A 17,939-nucleotide genomic window follows, 5' to 3' on the forward strand; every position below is an offset into this window, starting at 1 on the left:
GGAGTGCAGTTGGCTTATTGGGCCTTCGCAATATGCAATTCCCTGTACACGAACACTTGCAGTCTTTTTTACCCCGATAGTCCAAAGGATAAAGTTACTACCTCAGCTTTACATAAGTTGTTCCAGGCTCTGGGTCCTATGCGAGACCATGGGATTCTGCTCTAGGCCTGGACCAGGGAGGTGAGCCCTTCTTTAGGATTGCTTAATTTACCCCCATCTGAGAAAAATTAAGAGTATTCCCCAACTGGTCCAATGGGCTGACTTGCGTATCAGTTTAGGGTTATACACAGGGCCTATTCTTCTCCCAAACATGCATTTAAGGCCCATATCTTACAGTCACCTATTTGTGAAAGGTGTGGTACGGCTGAGGGCACTCTGTTCTATGTGGTTTTGGACTGCCCAGATAATTTTGTCTTTTGGCTTGAGATGGCTACTTGTGAAGAAACAGTGTGTTTTTACGCCTATAAAATGTATTGCATAGCATTGATTATATTCTGAAGTGTGTTTCTTCTATTTGGCCAGCAGGTGGTGTTTCTTTCCTGTAAAGCTGTTACACAGAACAGAGTGTTTTTGCGTTAGTTTGACACAAATAGAAAGCAAGAAGCAGTATATATTTGAAATCTTGTTGACTGGGCTCTCATTGGCCCAAGAGCTTATCTCATTTGGACTTTACTGGTTTTGAGTTCAGTCTTAGCCTGGGAGAAGAGAGACAGATCTCTTTCCTAACGCTCTGTGAACAGATATATGTCCTGATCTCTCCAGGTACTGTTCAGTCAGCATATAAATGTTTAGTGTTATAATTGATCCATATTTCAGTTACCTGATATTGTTTGCTGATTGCACATTTTTTGTTCATTGTTCCACTGTGACAATAAACCTGTTTAGTTTGTCGACTCTGCTGTCTGAACTGGTGGTTTGTGTGTTGGGTCTGTGAATACTTTCTGGGAACTGTGGGACCACTCGGAATGTGACTCCAGTAACCCAGAAATCACTGGGGATAATTTGAGAGCAAGAGACTCGCCCAGAGGCGGTTGTGACCCAGTTGGTGGGAGGAGGGTGCTAGTGTCCAAACTTTGCACCTGCTATTTTCAGTCTCTAAAAAACTGCAAGTAAATAGAGATTATGCAATAAAATCTTATACAAAGATGTCATGTTTAACATTGTAACCAGTATAATAAAGGCAGCGGGTCAACTGACTTGAAGATGAGAGAGGTTTTATTTTTTTAACTTCCATCTTATAACATGCAAAAAATGTCAGTTTCCAAACAACTAAAATGTCACATTTTACCAGTGTTGCCTAACCTTTGAACACAGTTGTACGCAAACACAGCTCACTGATTTAACACTGCATATTAGCCATTTTCTCTATGGCAACAGTATGTTTATTCAGACATTGAGAAATAGAAAAAGGAAAGGCAGTGCAGAAAATCCAGAGGCAAAACTGGTGCCGGTGAGATTTCTGCCTCTTCTGTACCCTAGATACAGTGAGCAATTTGTTGATGTTACCATGGAATTGGAGCAGTACTTCTGTTGTTTCCTGGGGGCTGAATTTCATCAAAGGAATGCATGCACACTCATATCTAGAGGATATAATCAAAAAAGCCGTGTACCTTTTTCTGCAGGTTATTTAGCAACACCGAAATGGAGGAATCTGCCACTTTTGGAAGACCCAGCGAGTCGCACATAGCCTGCACTTCCTGTTGTACAGCTTTGCTATCTGCCAAAGGTGATTCTTTAGGTTTCTTGTTCTTGATGATCTGTAAGGCTTGGAGCTCAGTGCTTAAAAATACTAGAAGAAACAAGAGTAGAAAAAAATGACTTATAAAAATCAATAATACATGAAACAGCCTACCAGCAGAAACGGAGGAAGCTAGCACTGTAATAGGCCTCAAAATGCTTAGGATAGATATAGAGGGTTGTGGTAGAAGAAGATTCAGAAATTAGGAAAAAAGATATGGACTAAAGTCAAAAGACTTCTACAAGTGGAAGTAAGGTAATTTCTATACTTCCCTATGCAGAGAGACCGTATTACTCTTGGAATCTCTTTTGGAATGTTTTTGCTTTGGGTCTAGAGTCACTCCCTACTCGACTGCCTGCAACAATAATAATTTCCCTCACTTTCTGCTTTTTTATAAGAATCAATAAAAGAAAGTCAGCTTTTTAATTTTGGCTCCTGCTTTATGGAATTCCATTCCACTATATTTGTGACTGGAAAAATCATTTATAGCTTTCCATTCATTGTTGAAAATATACTTCTTTGAATTGGCTTTCTCCAACGGTTAGTTTACAAGTAAACCTGTATAATCGGGCGAGCTAGTTTTGAGCACATTGGTCCACAACTGAGTCTGAATGATTGTCTTATCTTTTTGACTGGAAGTTACTGTTCTATCACATTATGGAGTTTGGGGTTTTGTTTTTAAACTCTTATTTGTAATTTTAATTGTTAACCACTTTGATTTGTTTTGAAGATGAAGGCAGTATACCAAGATAAATAAACAAAGTCTTGAGGTACTGCATAGCCCTCAATTAGCAGCAAACTCATAAACCTGGATTCATTCACTCTTTATTCTGTCTGCTTCTCTCTTCACCTCTTATCTGCTTTTCCAATACCCCTTCCTGAGACACAGTGGTTTCTACTCTACCACCCCACCCCAGAGGATGTTTCCATTCCTCTTCTTCAGCTTACTTTGCTGGTGACCTGTGTAGAACCAGCAAAAAGGTTCTATTTTGTTCTTTGGTTCTTACTCCCAATTTTCTTCATTTTGAATTTACATTATAGGAGTAGCCCAATAGAGCAGTGGACTAAGACCAGAAAAGTGAGGGGTCAAACCCCACTGCAGTTCCTTGGAATCTTGGATAAGCCACTTACCCCTCCACTGCCACAGGTAGAAACTCAGATTGTAAGCCCTCTAGGGACAGGAAAATACCTACTCTACCTGAATGTAACTCACCCCAAGCAACAAATGAAAATAGTATCAGATGAATCCAAATTCCTCCTTACGTTCCTGGTTTGTAGATGTTGTAATGTTTTCATAAACTGATATTTCTTTAAGGACATGCAGGAAAATGAGTCATCATGTTAGGGGTGACATCATCTGATAGAGCCTGGTTGGTGAGTGGCATTCTAAGTCTCTTGGATATTCAAGAGCCTTCCAACAACAGAGTACGGATCATGTGAATGGGTTCTTGTGCTAGCATCATCATATGAGGCCACCTCAGTTTTACTTTTTCTGCAGATTCCAGAGAGTACATCATCTCACTCTCCTATAAAGGAGGTAAATGTTTGCTTGCAAATATTTGAACTTTGCCGAGCTGTCATCTTTTAAAAAACTTCCCCTTCCCTCATAAGTACTCAGAATTCATCATTTGTAGTTTTTTTGTTACATGGTCAAGATCTGCACCAGTATTGGTGTATTAGGTGGCATCTGTCTTTTTTATTTCCATTGAATCATTTGATGCTGCTATGACTAGCTTTCGGTTGATGTCCCAATGAAGAGGAACTCCCAGTGGCTTCAGGAGGTGGAACAGGTACTCAAAAAGATAATGTCAATACAGGACACCCATGATTTGTGCCTGCAGTCTGTCTTGAGCTCGACCATGAAATGTTTAGGTATACGATCTGCTAAAAGATGACTCCTTGAGGTCTCTGTGGACATAAGTATTACAAAACGTTCTTTAGCACTTCAAAGTTTGACTAACAGCATCAACCCTAAAGAACAACAGAACAGCATCAAATGTTGGGGATGCATCAACATCACGTCATTGATCACCCTTGACGTTGTGCAAAGACAAGGTATCTTTTTAACATATTTACAAATGATCTAGAGATGGGAGTAACTAGTAAAGTAATTAAATTTGCTGACGACACAAAGTTATTCAAAGTTGTTAAAATCGCAAGAAGATTGTGAAAAATTACAAGAGGACCTTACGAGACTGGTCATCTAAATGGCAGATGACGTTTAATGTAAGCAAGTGCAAAGTGATGCATGTAGGAAAGAGGAACCCGAACTATAGCTACATAATGCAAGGTTCCACATTAAGAATCATCGACCGGGAAAGGGATCTAGGCGTCGTCGATGATATGTTGAAATCCTCTGCTCAGTGTGTGGTGGAGGCTAAGAAAGCAAATAGAATGCTAGGTATTAGGAAAGGCATGGAAAACAAAAATGAGGATGTTATAATGCCTTTTTATCGCTCCCCTTTATATTTTGGTCTCTCTTCTTTGAACCTTTTCTAATTCCGCTATATCATTTATGAGATACGGTGACCAGATCTGAATGCAATACTCAAAGTGCAGTTGAACATGGAGCGATACAAAGGCATTATAGTATTTTCAGTCTTATTCACCATCCCTTTCCTTTTTTTTTTTTTTAATATATCTTTATTATTTCAGAACAGAGTCAACAACACAAAGAAGGACAATGAACAGCTGAATGATAACCATCAATACAACAATAAATCTCAGATATGGTTGCACTAACATAGGTTTCATCTATGCCCCAAACATTTTAATATACAAAATTGTCTCTACTCATTTCTGATGAATTTTTTACATTACACCCCAAATGATAATTTAAATAAAGAAAAAAAATTGAAATAAATAAAATAAAACCTGCATTGTACAGGGTTCGGGTGGATCTCCCCTTTCCTCTAGTTCTCCCCCCTGGACGGGAAGAGCAACGTATTGCTGCCATAAATCCCGATACTGTTGCTTGTGCAGAGACGTCACCGCTCTAAGCTGATGAGATACCCAATCCGCCATTTCTTTCATAGCGGAATGCCAAACCCTAATTGAAAGTCCCTCCACTTCCGCCCAAGATTGCAATATACATTTTCTAACCAGTAAGGTAGAGAGCAGAACAAATCTACACTGTGCTTCACTGAGACCTCCCTGAAGCAGAGGGGACCCATCTCCCAGCAACAACACCCGGTACGTCCAATTAAACTACCACTGCAAGGTCTGCTCAATGACCTATAAGGCATGAGTCCACAGCCAGGAAAGGGTCTTGCACTCCATTAAAAAAAAAAAAAAAAAAAAAAAAAAAGAGTGCCCTCGGTGTTACAATGGACCACAACTTAACACTAGAGAGCCAAGTGACATCCACAACAAAGAAAACGCTCCACTCAATGTGGAAACTCAAAACGCGTGAAACAATTCTTCCCGAGGGGAACATTTCGCAACCTGATACAATCAATGGTATTAAGCCACGTAGACTACTGCAATGGAATTTATGCGGGATGCAAAGAACAAACCTTAAAGAAACTTCAGACTGCTCAAAACACGGCAGCTAGGCTTATCTTCGGAAAAACGCGATTTGAAAGTGCAAAACCCCTTCGCGAAAAACTACACTGATTCCCAATCAAAGAACGCACTGCTTTCAAAATCTGCACTCTGGTTCACAAAATTATCTACGGTGACGCTCCAGGATATGACAGACTTGATCGACCTACCAACTAGAAACACATCCGAATCAACACAAACGTACCTAATCTGCACTACCCAAGCTGCAAAGGACTCAAATACAAATCAACTTACGCGTCCAGTTTTTCCTACATAAGCATATAATTGTGGAACGCATTACCAAAAGCCTTGAAAACTACGAACAACCACCTAAACTTCCGGAAAACACTAAAACCTAACCACTTTAAAAAGGCATATCCTACCGATCCAACATAAATGCCTGATCTCGGCAACACAACAAAACTAAAGAACGTAATGGACATAACACAACTCTTCCGTTGTACGATTCCCTAGTGTGGCTGTGCCACATGAACTTTATCTTACCACATCATCACTTTATACTTTTTTACACCGGAGTCTGTAACGCCTCTCCAGTACTATGTAAGCCACATTGAGCCTACAAATAGTTGGGAAAATGTGGGACATAAATGTAACAAACAAATAAATATATGTACCTGGGAATGTTTTACATTTGTTACATGTCATCTCCCCAGAGACCCATACGTCACCCTTTCCTTCGTGTTATATATACTCTGTGCTCTATTTTATATTAAATATCTTGTAGGGCAGCATTTGGGGTGACCTTAGGAAGCTCCTGGAATACCAGCTGCAACTGAGAGCTCGAAAAATCCTCAACCAGGTCTTGCTTTCACTGTTGCGCTACGGGATCCAGATAAGACATCCTCCTACTATCTCTGGCCAGCTGATACCACTGTGACAACCCATTCAATCTAGATGATGGGGACATGAAAATATGGTCATTTGGGGTAAATTGAGGTGACTGTGTTGACTGCCGTTCAAGAGATTGAAAGTAGTGTTGAACCTGCAAGAAGTGAAACAAATGATTGTTAGGGAGGTTCCATGCGAGCTTGAGTTGCTCAAAAGAGGGAAATGCTTCACTCCCCAACTCCCCCAGCTGTCCCAGATATCTGCAACCTCCATCTCTCCACCTACGGAACGCCGCCAAGCCCATACCTGGCAAAAAGTCAGGATTCCCTGTCAATGACAAGAAAGGGCTACACCCCCTAGCCCCTCCAAGGGTCCAACGCCACCACGACCACGCCATCCTCAAGGCCTGCACATATGGATTCGAGCCTAGTATGCCCACCTTCCTATTCTGCTGTGGGACCACAACTGAGAACACATCAAACGGCTCATTCCAGGTCTGCCAGAACTCCACAGGAGCAAACACACTTGCACTTGTATGTAGTTCATGAATCCACCTTAATAAAGCAGTTAAATTATAGACTTGTAGGTCTGGCAGCCTTATCCCTCCTAGGTCCCTATTAGCTGTTAATTTAGAGAAGGCTATCCTAGGCCTCCTGGAGTGCCAAATAAATGAATTATTCTACGGTATAGGGTCTTTTCCTCCCTCTGTATCCACATAGGCACCATCTGTAGCAGATACAGTAATTTAGGAAGCAGGACCATCTTGCACAAGGCAACTCTCCCCAAAAAATTAATAGGGAGGTCCTTCCAAGCCACACTTAGCTTCCATATTTGTTCTAACCTGTCACTCACATTCCTTTTATAAACCCACGTGTAGCCTGCACTCAAGAAGACTCCTAAATATTTAAAACCTACAGTTGCCCATGAGAGTGGAAAATCTGTACTTGCGGCACTAATACTTGGGTGCGAGATGGGCAAGGCTTCAGACTTACTAAAATTAATAAGTAAACCAGCGAACGACCCAAATTCCTGAATGCTACTCATAATAACCGGAAGCGATAAAGATGCCTTATCAATCAGCAGCAACATGTCATCCGCAAAAAGGTTGATGCAGTGTTCTCGAACCTCCCATCTCTATAACCCTAATATAAAGGTCTTTGCGTATTTTTGCAGCCAAAGGTTCCAGAGCAAGGACAAAAAGAAGAGGGGATAAGTGACATCCCTGTCGTGTCCCTTGGCCCAGGTGTATTGTGTCCGTAAAGGTATCATCGACCAGAATTTGAGCGATACGATTGTGTTCAGTACCTTCACCCAGTCCTGAAAATGCCCAGTGATCCCATAACGCTGTATCACCCAAAAAAGGTATTCCCATACAACTTTATCAAATGCTTTTTCAGCATCCAGGCTGGATAGTATCACTTCTCCAGGCGCCCGCCTACCCTCATAGAGAATACGGCTCACTTTTAAGATGTTTGCCGATGCGAATCGTCCTGGCATGAATACTACCTGATCTGGGTGTATTACATGTGGCAAAAAATAGCCCAAATTGGACGCCAGGACTGAGGCAATAATTTTGAGATCCTGATTGAGTAAAGAGATAGGCCTATAAGAGCTCACCAATTCAGGGTCTTTCCCTAGTTTGCGCAAAACAGTTATAAAAACATGATTTAGGTTCATCCCCATGTCCTGGGTATCCCAAATTGCATCCGCAATCTGCACAAAAGGAGACACTATGAGGTCCTGAAGAAACTTATAGAATTCGGGACCGAGCCCGTCCGGACCCGGTGCCTTGGCATTTTTAAGCTAACAACTCTCTGTATTTCACTTCCATCTAAAGGGGCATTAAAGCTGCTAAGCTGCTCAGAAGACAGCGCAAGAAGATGGAGGGAGTCAAAAAATTTAGAACATGCCTCATGAGAAAAGGAACCCGTTTCATATAAAGATTCATAAAAATGTACAAAATCCCGTTGTATATCTGCAATATGGGTATAATATTTACCACTGGGCGTACGTAATCTGCCAATATAGCTTTTAGAGGCTCGATGGTGAACTAGCAAGGCCAATAACTTCCCAGTCTTGTTACCCCAGAGATGTAATTTATATTTATATAATTTGATGTCAAATAATGCCCTATGGTCCAGTAGTTTTTGGATACACTTCTTAACCTCTAAGTATTCCGCTCAGTTCTGATCGGAAGGACTAAATGAGGAGATGCCGTCTGAGTGTGTGCAGCTGGGATGTCAGGTCCAGGAGGTCCTGCTCCTGCTTCTTACAGAGACTGGCTTGGTACCCGATGATCTTGCCCCTATGAACAGCTTTAGCCGCCCGAGGGCCAACCTCACTCATAGTTATCATGCTCATAATCAAGCCAAGCTTGATGTAGGAAGGTACGGAATTTAGTGTCTTGAGATAAGGCAGGGTTCATCCTTCATCTGGTTGCTCGTGCACGTTCTCCCCATCTCAGGGTGACCGCTACCAGAGAATGAGTGGAAAGCTCATCCATTTCAATGGTAGAAGAGATCACACCGCCGAGCAAGCCCTGAGAGATGAGAATATAGTCCAAGTGCGCGTGGACCCCATAATAGCGAGAGAAAATGGTATAATCTTGTTCATCATTGTGGAGTGTCCTCCAGATGTCAATCAGCAACAGTTACTTCATCAAGAAATTGACCCCTCTCTTATCATGATCCCCTGACGGAGCTTTAGGTGGTTTACAATCAATGGTGGGGTCACTGGTAACATTAAAGTCCCCTCCCATCACTAAGGAATAGTCATCCAAGGAGGTCAGCTTGGCCAGGAGTAAAGAAAAAAAAATCTATGCGAGTAAACTTTAGGGGCGTACACACTACAGAGGGCTACTCTAACCCCCTGCAATTTAGCCGCTACTATGACATATCTACCCTCTTGGTCTTGGTGGAGTTTATGCAGGGTAAATGCAAGAGACCTATTAACCAATATGGCCACCTCAAGTTGCCTCCCGTTATACGATGCGAAATATAGTTCTCCTACCCAATCACGCTTTAATTTCAGGTGTTCCGTCACTGAGAGGTGGGTCTCTTGTCACACAGCAGTATCAGCAAGCTTCTGTTTCAGTGCATGAAGAATCCTGGTGCATTTAATAGGCGAATGAATGCCATTTACATTCAGGGATACTACTTAATATCAGACATGGCCAAGGGCAAACCAAATCTCAAAAAAAAAAAAGAATGGATTACATTCAGGGGTGCGGTGCCAGGGCCTCCCAGCTGGGCCCTCCTGCACAGTCCCAGAGCGCCATAGTCCAGAAAGATGGCATAATAAAGCACCCACACACGAGAGACAGAAAGAGAGATCCATCAAAAGAAGTAAAGAGAAAGAGAAAAAAAACACCCTTAATGCTCTCGCCCACCCCTCCTTTCCAACTCCAAGAATGCAAAGAAACAAATAAAAATGAAAACAACAATAAGGAAACATAAAAACAAAAATAACCCTTCCCTCCCACCCCAGCCCACCCCCAAATGCAGCAATCCACGCACGCCACACCCCTCTCATCCACCTCAACATACCTAATTTCACCGCCAAACAAATTCTACCCCCCCCCCACCCACTGATACTCCGACGCAAACCCTGTAAGATAACAGCATGAAATACACTGCAGTCACACCCCAACCAAGGCTAAAACTGAAACCCTAGATGCCAGGAATTTACCAACTCAAGGTCTGTCCAGGGTTATCCAATGCCAGTAGATCCCGACCAGTAGACTCTCGTAAGCGGGGAACACCTGTACTCCCCATTTATAAATCATGTAGTTGAAGCCCAGCAGCAGCAGATAAGAAAATAGAACAAGAAAAAAGTCCAAGAGCACAGAGGGCAGCTCCTCCAGTTACACTCTTTTCTCAGCCACAAACTTCTTCAAATCTGCGGGATCCGAGAAAAACAGGGTTTTGTTGTCATGGATGAATTGCACTTTGGCAGGGTATAAGATCGCAAACTTCACTCCCTTATTGAACAGACGTTTGCAGTGCTGGCCCATTTGTCTGCGCATCTCCGATACTCTAGGTGAGACATCTTGAAACAGTAAAATCCGAGCCCCATTGTAGTCCACTTGCCTTTGAGCTCTAGAGTTGCATGAGTTTTTCCTTCTCTGCGTAGTTTAGGACTCTGGCCATACCCGCCCGTGGTCGCGCGTCTCCCTCCTTGAGAGGCCCGATGCGGTGAATGTGCTCAACTTTCATACAGAGATCCAACGCTAAGGAGCCCAGTTTATGAGGCAGCCATCGCTCCACAAAGTCCCACAACTCCTGCTCTTTTTTTTTTGAAAATATCTTTATTATTAGAAGAAAAGACATGTAACATTTGAACATCACATTTCGGCTCAATGAAGCCAACTATTTCCAATATTTCCAATATCTAGCAGCTGATAATAACCTATAAATACAATGAATACATTGACTACATGTGTCAGCTAACAAACCTTGTTGTATAACCTTAACATAATACAACTATCAAAATGAGGCCATTTTAAACATAAATATATCTCCTCTGCCCTTCCCTCTAACTTTTTAGTTTATACCCGTCTAACCCCCACCCCCCTCCCCGCTCCTGGAGATTCCTTCTTTGCAGAATACAGTACCTCAAACAGCTTCCATAAAGAACCATATGCCTGACCTCTCCCTCCAGTGGACTTACTGCGTTCCGTTTCCCATCTAGCCATCTGCAGCATTCTAGTCCACCACTGGTTGATAGCCGGCGGGTCTTCCAAAATCCAGTGTGCTAATACCGTTTTTCGTGCCAGCATCAGCGCTACACATACAAACTGGACCTGAGATGGCTGCAACCCCTGTTCTCGCAACTGAGACTCATCCCCCAACAGCAAAATCCGGTAGGACCACTCTACAGCCTGTGCCAACAAATGCTCCAACACTTGCAGCACCCCTTTCCAGAATACATACAACTCAGTACACTCCAAAAAGGTATGTACTAAAGTGCCTTTACTGTGTTTACATCTTATGCAAGTGTCATCTTCCCAAAGCCCCATCCGCTTTCCTTTCTCTCTTGTTATAAAAGCACCATGTAGCAACCGAAACTGCATCTCCTGCAAATTTGCACTAGTTGTCAATTTAAATGACGCTGCAAAGTAGGTTGCCAACATGTTACCCGTGATTTCCTCCCCCACTTGTTCACCCCACCATTTTGCCAGGCCAGCAATGAAAAAGTCCTCCTTTTGCTCCCTTCCTATAGAATACCATACCGCCAATTTGTTTGCAGCGTTCGGCATCTGACAAAACATCTTATCCAGCCGCGAAAAACTAGGCCCCCCTCTTTCCTAGAAGACAAGGTCGCACAATAGTGCTTCAATTGAAGAAAAGGGAAATAATCTTCCTGTCCCAAGCTCCAAGAATTCCGAGCCTGCTCAAATGTGGGGAATATCCCCTGTCCCTCCACCGTAAAATGTCCCACATAACGACACCCATTTTTGGCCCACACTTTGAACCGCGACGCCCCCTGACCCGCTGGAAATGAGGGGTTATCTACTACTGTCAGAAACGGAGATGGTCCTGTGGCCTTTCCCAGTCCACCCCGCCACCAATTCCAGGCCTTTCTCAGAGGCTGAAGCAAACACTGGAGGTCTCCTTTCGAGCTTCCCTGTACTTGTAAACTATTAAACACTGAATACGGCAGCACCTCATCTTGCCAGATACCTTTTGGGGCATATTTAGCAGACCCAGAATGGAGCTCAAAAATCCACCTAAGTAGCGCTGCCACATTGTATAACCGCAGGTCCGGAAGATTTAATCCTCCCTTATTCCTAGCAATCGTCAATTTAGCAAAACTTATCCTGGCCCGCTTTCCCGCCCAAAGAAAAGTACCAATAAACCCCTTATAGTATAGTTCATCTTTTCGTGTTATCCAAAATGGCATCATCAGTAAGGGGTATAGAATCTTGGGCAACATAACCATTTTTACTAACGCTACACGCCCCAATAAAGAAAGGGGCAAATCTCTCCATCTGTGGCACAATTTTTTAATGCCATCTAGCTTGTCCTGTATATTGCGACGATATACCACTCTCATATCCGCGTGCAAATACACTCCTAAATATTTTAAAGTTCCGGTTGACCAAGCTAAGGGAAACGTGTGGAGCTGCCTACACGCACAACGGGAGGACACCGGCAAAGCCTCAGACTTATCAAAATTAATACATAGACCAGAGAAAAACCCAAATTGGACAATTAAGTCTATAAGAATAGGAACAGTCACGGATGCTCTATCTAGATATATAAGCATGTCATCTGCAAACAGATTAATTTTAAATTCTTGGGATCCCATTTTAATTCCCTGAACTTTGTCCGTCTGTCGAATTTTGATAGCAAAGGGTTCTAAGGACAGCACAAATAGCATCGGGGAGAGCGGGCACCCTTGCCGTGTGCCCCGCTTTAAGGAAAAGACAGATGACAATGCTCCATTTATTAATATCTGAGCTGTGGGATGGCTATATAAAGCGCGGATTCCTCCTAAGAAAGCTCCCATGATACCAAATTGCGGTAACACCCAAAATAGATAGTCCCACAAGATCTTATCGAATGCTTTTTCCGCGTCCAAACTTGTAATGATCGCATCTCCGGGTTTGCCCCCCCTTTCTGCAACACTGTCAAGGCTCTCATAATATTGGAAGATGCATATCGGCCTGGCACGAATCCCGCCTGATCCGAGTGAACCAGGCCAGGTAAGACCCTCCCCAACCTATTTGCCATAATATTGGCAAAAAGCTTTATGTCTTGATTAAGGAGCGATATGGGCCTGTAGGAACCCAGCAATTCCTCATCTCGCCCAGGCTTAGGGAGTACCACTATGTGTGCATGTGTAAGTCTACCGCCCGCCTCCCCAGTTGTGCAGAGATGACGACATAATTCTTGAAAAGGGGGTCCTACGTTGGCACCTAATATCTTATAAAATTCAGGCCCTAGGCCGTCCGGACCGGGGGCCTTAGCCAACTTAAGGCGTTTCACTGCCTGAAGTACTTCCTCTCCCTTCACCGGCGCATTTAACTGATCTCTCTGCTCCTGCGATAACTGCGGTAAAGGAAGATTCTGAAAAAATAATTCCCGCTGGGTCCGATCTGTCTCTCCTGCATTATACAGTGCCTGATAGAATTTGACAAACTCTTCCTGGATGCCCTCAGATGTGGCCACTACCTGCCCTCCAGGAGATCTCACCTTCGTTATGATTTTTTTGGCCCCTCTGCCTTTTACCAGGGTCGACATCAATCTCCCCGCCTTATTCCCCCATCTATACAAATTAAATTTATACAAGCTGATATCCTGAGCCGCCCGCGCATTCAAAATATCATTAATTTGCCGGCGAGTGTCCAAATATTCCTTTTTTATCTCGTCTTCCCTCTGCCGTACATGCCTCCCCCTCAACTGTTGCAGATGGCTCGATAAGGCAATTAATCTACTATTACGCTCCCTGTTTAATTTTGCCCCATAGGCGATAATATGCCCCCGCAACACGGCCTTCCCCGCTTCCCAATAAGTTATAGGGTCTACTGATTCCGGGTCATTTTCCATTAGATAATTGTCCCACATCTTCAACAAAAAACTACGAAACTCAGGCTCCAAATACAACGTTGGATTCATACGCCACATCCTTGATGCACTGCCTTGGTGCCACTGGATGTCTGCCCAAATCAAACAATGATCCGACACTGCCCCGTCCACTATATCTGCCGCCTGCACTTTCGACATAAGGGTTGCATCAACTAGTAAATAATCGAGCCGTGCATATACCCCATGTACCTGAGAAAAAAAAGTGTAGTCATATGATTCTGGATGTAAGATCCGCCAGATATCCAGGAGCCCTAGCTCTTGTACTAGAAAGTTAATCCCTTTATCTTTCCATGCTGGAGGCCGCGGCTTTGCTGGCTTGCAATCTATCAAGGGGTCTGCAGTAATATTAAAATCTCCCCCCAGCACCAATTTGTACCCACTAACTGATACCAAATGAGCTAAAAGACCAGAAAAGAAAGAGTGGGAATATACATTTGGCGCATATATGGAGCATAAGGCCACCCTCTGCCCTGCAACCTCTCCCCACCATATGACAAACCGACCCTCTGGGTCTTGTACTAATTTATGCATGCTAACATGGTGCCTTCTATGGAATAATATAACCACCCCCCTTTGTCTGTTATTAAAGGAAGATGACACTATCTCTCCAACCCACCCTTTTTGTAACTTCCGATGTTCTTGTTGTGAGAGATGAGTCTCCTGTAAAAACATCACATCAACTTTCATTTTATTACAGTATGCCAAAATTTTAGTCCGCTTAACCGGTGAGTGAATACCATCAACATTTAATGATCCTATTCTCAAACTACCCATCTGTCAGATCGAAAGGCGATATGCAGCCTTATGTCCGAGAACAAGGGGTGATGTCCCAGCTCACCACCCCCTCCCTTTCCAGGTGTTGCCTCGGTACCAATCTCCTCCATGTAACAGTATTCCTTATTTCTCCAGGAGCCTTCCCCCCACCCCAGCCCCTCCCCCTCCCCTCCCTCTCTTTCCCATCCCTGTCCCTCCCTTCGTTTGCTACATCCACACTCTGTGTACCATTCACTCCATCCAGTCAAATAGCTCCTTCCTCCCACTTCTCCCCTCCCATCCCCCTTCCCCCCTACCTGTGCCCACACCCTCCCCTTTAGAACAACCAGTGTTACAACCCTCCCCTAAGAGAAAGCTACTCCCCTCCCTTCCTCCCCCCCCCCCCCGAAAAGGACCCTCTGCTTGCCTGAGCGCTGCATTTCCCTTTCTTAAACACCCACCACCCGTTTCAACATTTTCCCTTCAACTCCCCCAATACGACAGCAGAAAAGTAAAACGATCCCATCAGAGGCAAATTATACAAATAACAGTACCCCTCCAAACTTGTTCAAACTATAGTCCATTGTGTTCCTTTATTTTCTCTCTCTCTACCTCGTGCAGCCTATAAAAAAAGAACACAGGCTTCACTGCAACAAGCCTCTTTAAATTACAAATCGTCCCCAGGCAACTCACAACTTCCCCACTGAGTCTTCAGTCTTCTAGCTGGCATCCAGATAAAGCTGGGAAGAAAAAAAAAAAAAAAACCACAAACAGCCTCTCCTTCCAAATCAACAATGTCTCCCGTTTAAGAATGCCCCGGGCTCCACTCCTTGTTGTTTACAGTAATCAATCTTTAATGGTTCTGCTGCTTGCAATCCCCTGCACGTCAAAAATAACAAGAAATAAATCCTAGCCTGCCTGGCATAATGTCTCCGGCGGCTCTCCACGTGTCATCAAAGGTGTTTTCAAGCCGGCTCCCTTCAACCACTCTAACATTGCACTCTATCACTGCAACCGCTCCAGAAATGAGCGGAATTCTTCTGGCTGCTCCATGAATAGAACACGACCTTCATGCAGCACTCTCACCTTTGCTGGGTATTGCAGCGAGAACCGGATCCCTTTGTTGTAGAGCTGAGAGCAGTATGGAGACACTCGTTTTCTTAGCTCTGACACCCGCGGCGAGAAATCTTGAAACATCAGCACGCCTGTCCCCTGATAAGTCAGGGTTCTCTTCTGGCGATACTTTTCCATCAGCTGGGCTTTCTCAGCATAGTTGAGAATACGAGCAATTACCGGGCGTGACTTACTGCTATGTTCTTTAAGCGCTCCGATCCGATGCACCCGCTCTGCTTTGAGACGTTGCCCTTCTGACTCAATCCCAAGCTCTTTCGGCAGCCAGAGTTCTACCAAGTCCCAGAGCTCTTTATCTTTGACCGATTCCGGTATTCCCACCAGCCTGATATTATTCCGCCTGCTCCGGTTCTCATGATCTTCTACCCGCTCTTCCAGCAGTTTACACCTCTTCTCCAGAGCAGACATTTGAGAACTCACATTATTCACCAGATCCTCTTGCTGTGATATTCGTTCCTCTGCCAGTTGTATGCGGGTGCTTTGTGCCGCCATGCTTTCTTTCATCTCGTCCATAAAGACATGCAGCGCCGACAGCTTGTCATCCAGAACTGCTGCCATGTGCTTCATTATCTCTTGTATCGCTGCGTCTTGTATGGCTACCACCGGCAGATCCTGACTCTGGGTCGCCTCTCCTTTCTCCTTTCCAGACGCCATCTTAGCCACGTGGGGGGTTCCGCGCCCTTTCTGAGTACGCGGGGTCTTTGCCGGCATACCCTGAAAGCAGCTTCTGATCTTTCTCCTTTATTGCTCAATCGATGCAGCCCACGCTACCTTGTACTGGACGATGTTTTGAGGGACCAGATCGGGGGTTTGAGCACATTAAATCAGCTGATTTATAAGCGATGAGGAGGAGAGCAGCCTCGAGACGTCCGTCTAGGCTCCTGCCATCACGTGACCCCTCCACAACTCCTGCTCTTTAACCGATTCAGGGAGGCCAATAATACTACTAATCATTTCTATAGCGCTACTAGATGTACGCAGCGCTGTACACTTGAACATGAAGAGACAGTCCCTGCTCAACAGAGCTTACACTCTAATTAAGACAGACAAACAAGAGATAAGGGGATACGAATGTTGTTCCGCCTACCTCTGTTCGCTTGGTCTTCAACCCACTGCAGCACCATCTTGTATGGGGATTCCAACTCAGCGAGGCAAGCTTCCGCTTCAACCATGCAGTCCTCTTGACCGGAGATATGCTCCTCTGCTCTTTGCAGTCTTAAGCCCTGTTCCACATTTTCTCAGATATCATCTACTGACGATTGTAACTTGGATAACCTGTCATCCAAGACAGCGGTGAGTTGCTTTGTTAATTCTCTGACCGCGACCGCTTCTTTTTGTAGCGTCACCACTGGAGCCGCGAGTCCTGTGGCCTGATCCGTCGCCATCTCGGGACTCGTACGTGGAATGCAGTCTTTCACCGCTCTCGGAGATTTAGTCGGCATCCAGTATAGTGCCCACAAAAGAATTACGGTTATCAAGAGGTTTCTTGATGATTCCATGTCTCCCTGCACGACTGTAGGCAAGTAGGGGTACAATTTTGCTGGGGTTTGCTCATTAGTTAACAGCGGTTGGGACGGAGTAGAAGAGACCAGCGTCTGCTCAGCAGTGCAGCATCACATGACCCCCCACCATCCCTTTCCTAATAATTTCTAGCAACCCATTTGCTTTTTTGGCTGCCGCCACACACTGAGCAGAAGATTTCAGCATATTATTTACAATGACACCTAGATCTTTTTTCTTGAGTGCTGACTCCCAAGGTGGACCCTAGCATCAGGTAACTATGATTTGGATTATTCTTTCCAATGTGCTTCACCTTACATTTGTCCACATTAAATTTCATTTGCCATTTGGAGCCCAGTCTTCCAATTTCCTAAGGTATTCCTGCAATATTTCACTGTATGCATGTGTTTTAACAACCTTGAATAGTTTTGTATCATTTGCAAATTTAATCACCTCACTTGTCATTCCGATTTCCATATCATTCATAAATACGTTAAATAGCATCAGTCCCAGTACAGATCCCTGCGGCACTCTACAGATCCCTCCATTGAGAGAAATAACCATTTAACCCTACCCTATTTTTCTGTCCAATAACCAAGTCCTAATCCACACAAGACCCTTCCTCCTATCCCATGACTTTTTAATTTTCTCAGGAGTCTCTCATGAGGAACTTTATCAAAAGATTTCTGAAAATCTGTACACTAGATCAACAGGCTCACCTTTAGTCACATGTTTATTCACACCTTCAAATAAATTAAGCATATTTGTGGGGCAAGACTTCTCTTGGCTGAACCCATGCTGATTCTATCCCATTAAACCACGTTACCCGGCACTGA

General features: G+C 44.0%; 1 protein-coding gene across 2 annotated transcripts in view; it reads right to left on the minus strand.

The window, feature by feature from the left end:
- FAM98B (family with sequence similarity 98 member B) overlaps window positions 1-17,939 on the minus strand; it is a 114,153-nt gene that overhangs the window by 68,480 nt on the left and 27,734 nt on the right. For both annotated transcript variants that reach the window (XR_003943345.1, XM_030214503.1), the window contains exon 4: window positions 1,611-1,789. Coding sequence is in view for 1 of the 2 variants with exons in the window: in XM_030214503.1 (XP_030070363.1) it covers window positions 1,611-1,789 (179 nt within the window). In the remaining variant the exon portion in view is untranslated. The remainder of the gene's footprint in view (window positions 1-1,610; window positions 1,790-17,939) is intronic.

The sequence above is a fragment of the Microcaecilia unicolor genome, chromosome 9, assembly GCF_901765095.1.
Source record: "Microcaecilia unicolor chromosome 9, aMicUni1.1, whole genome shotgun sequence".
NCBI classification, from domain to species: Eukaryota; Metazoa; Chordata; class Amphibia; order Gymnophiona; family Siphonopidae; genus Microcaecilia; species Microcaecilia unicolor.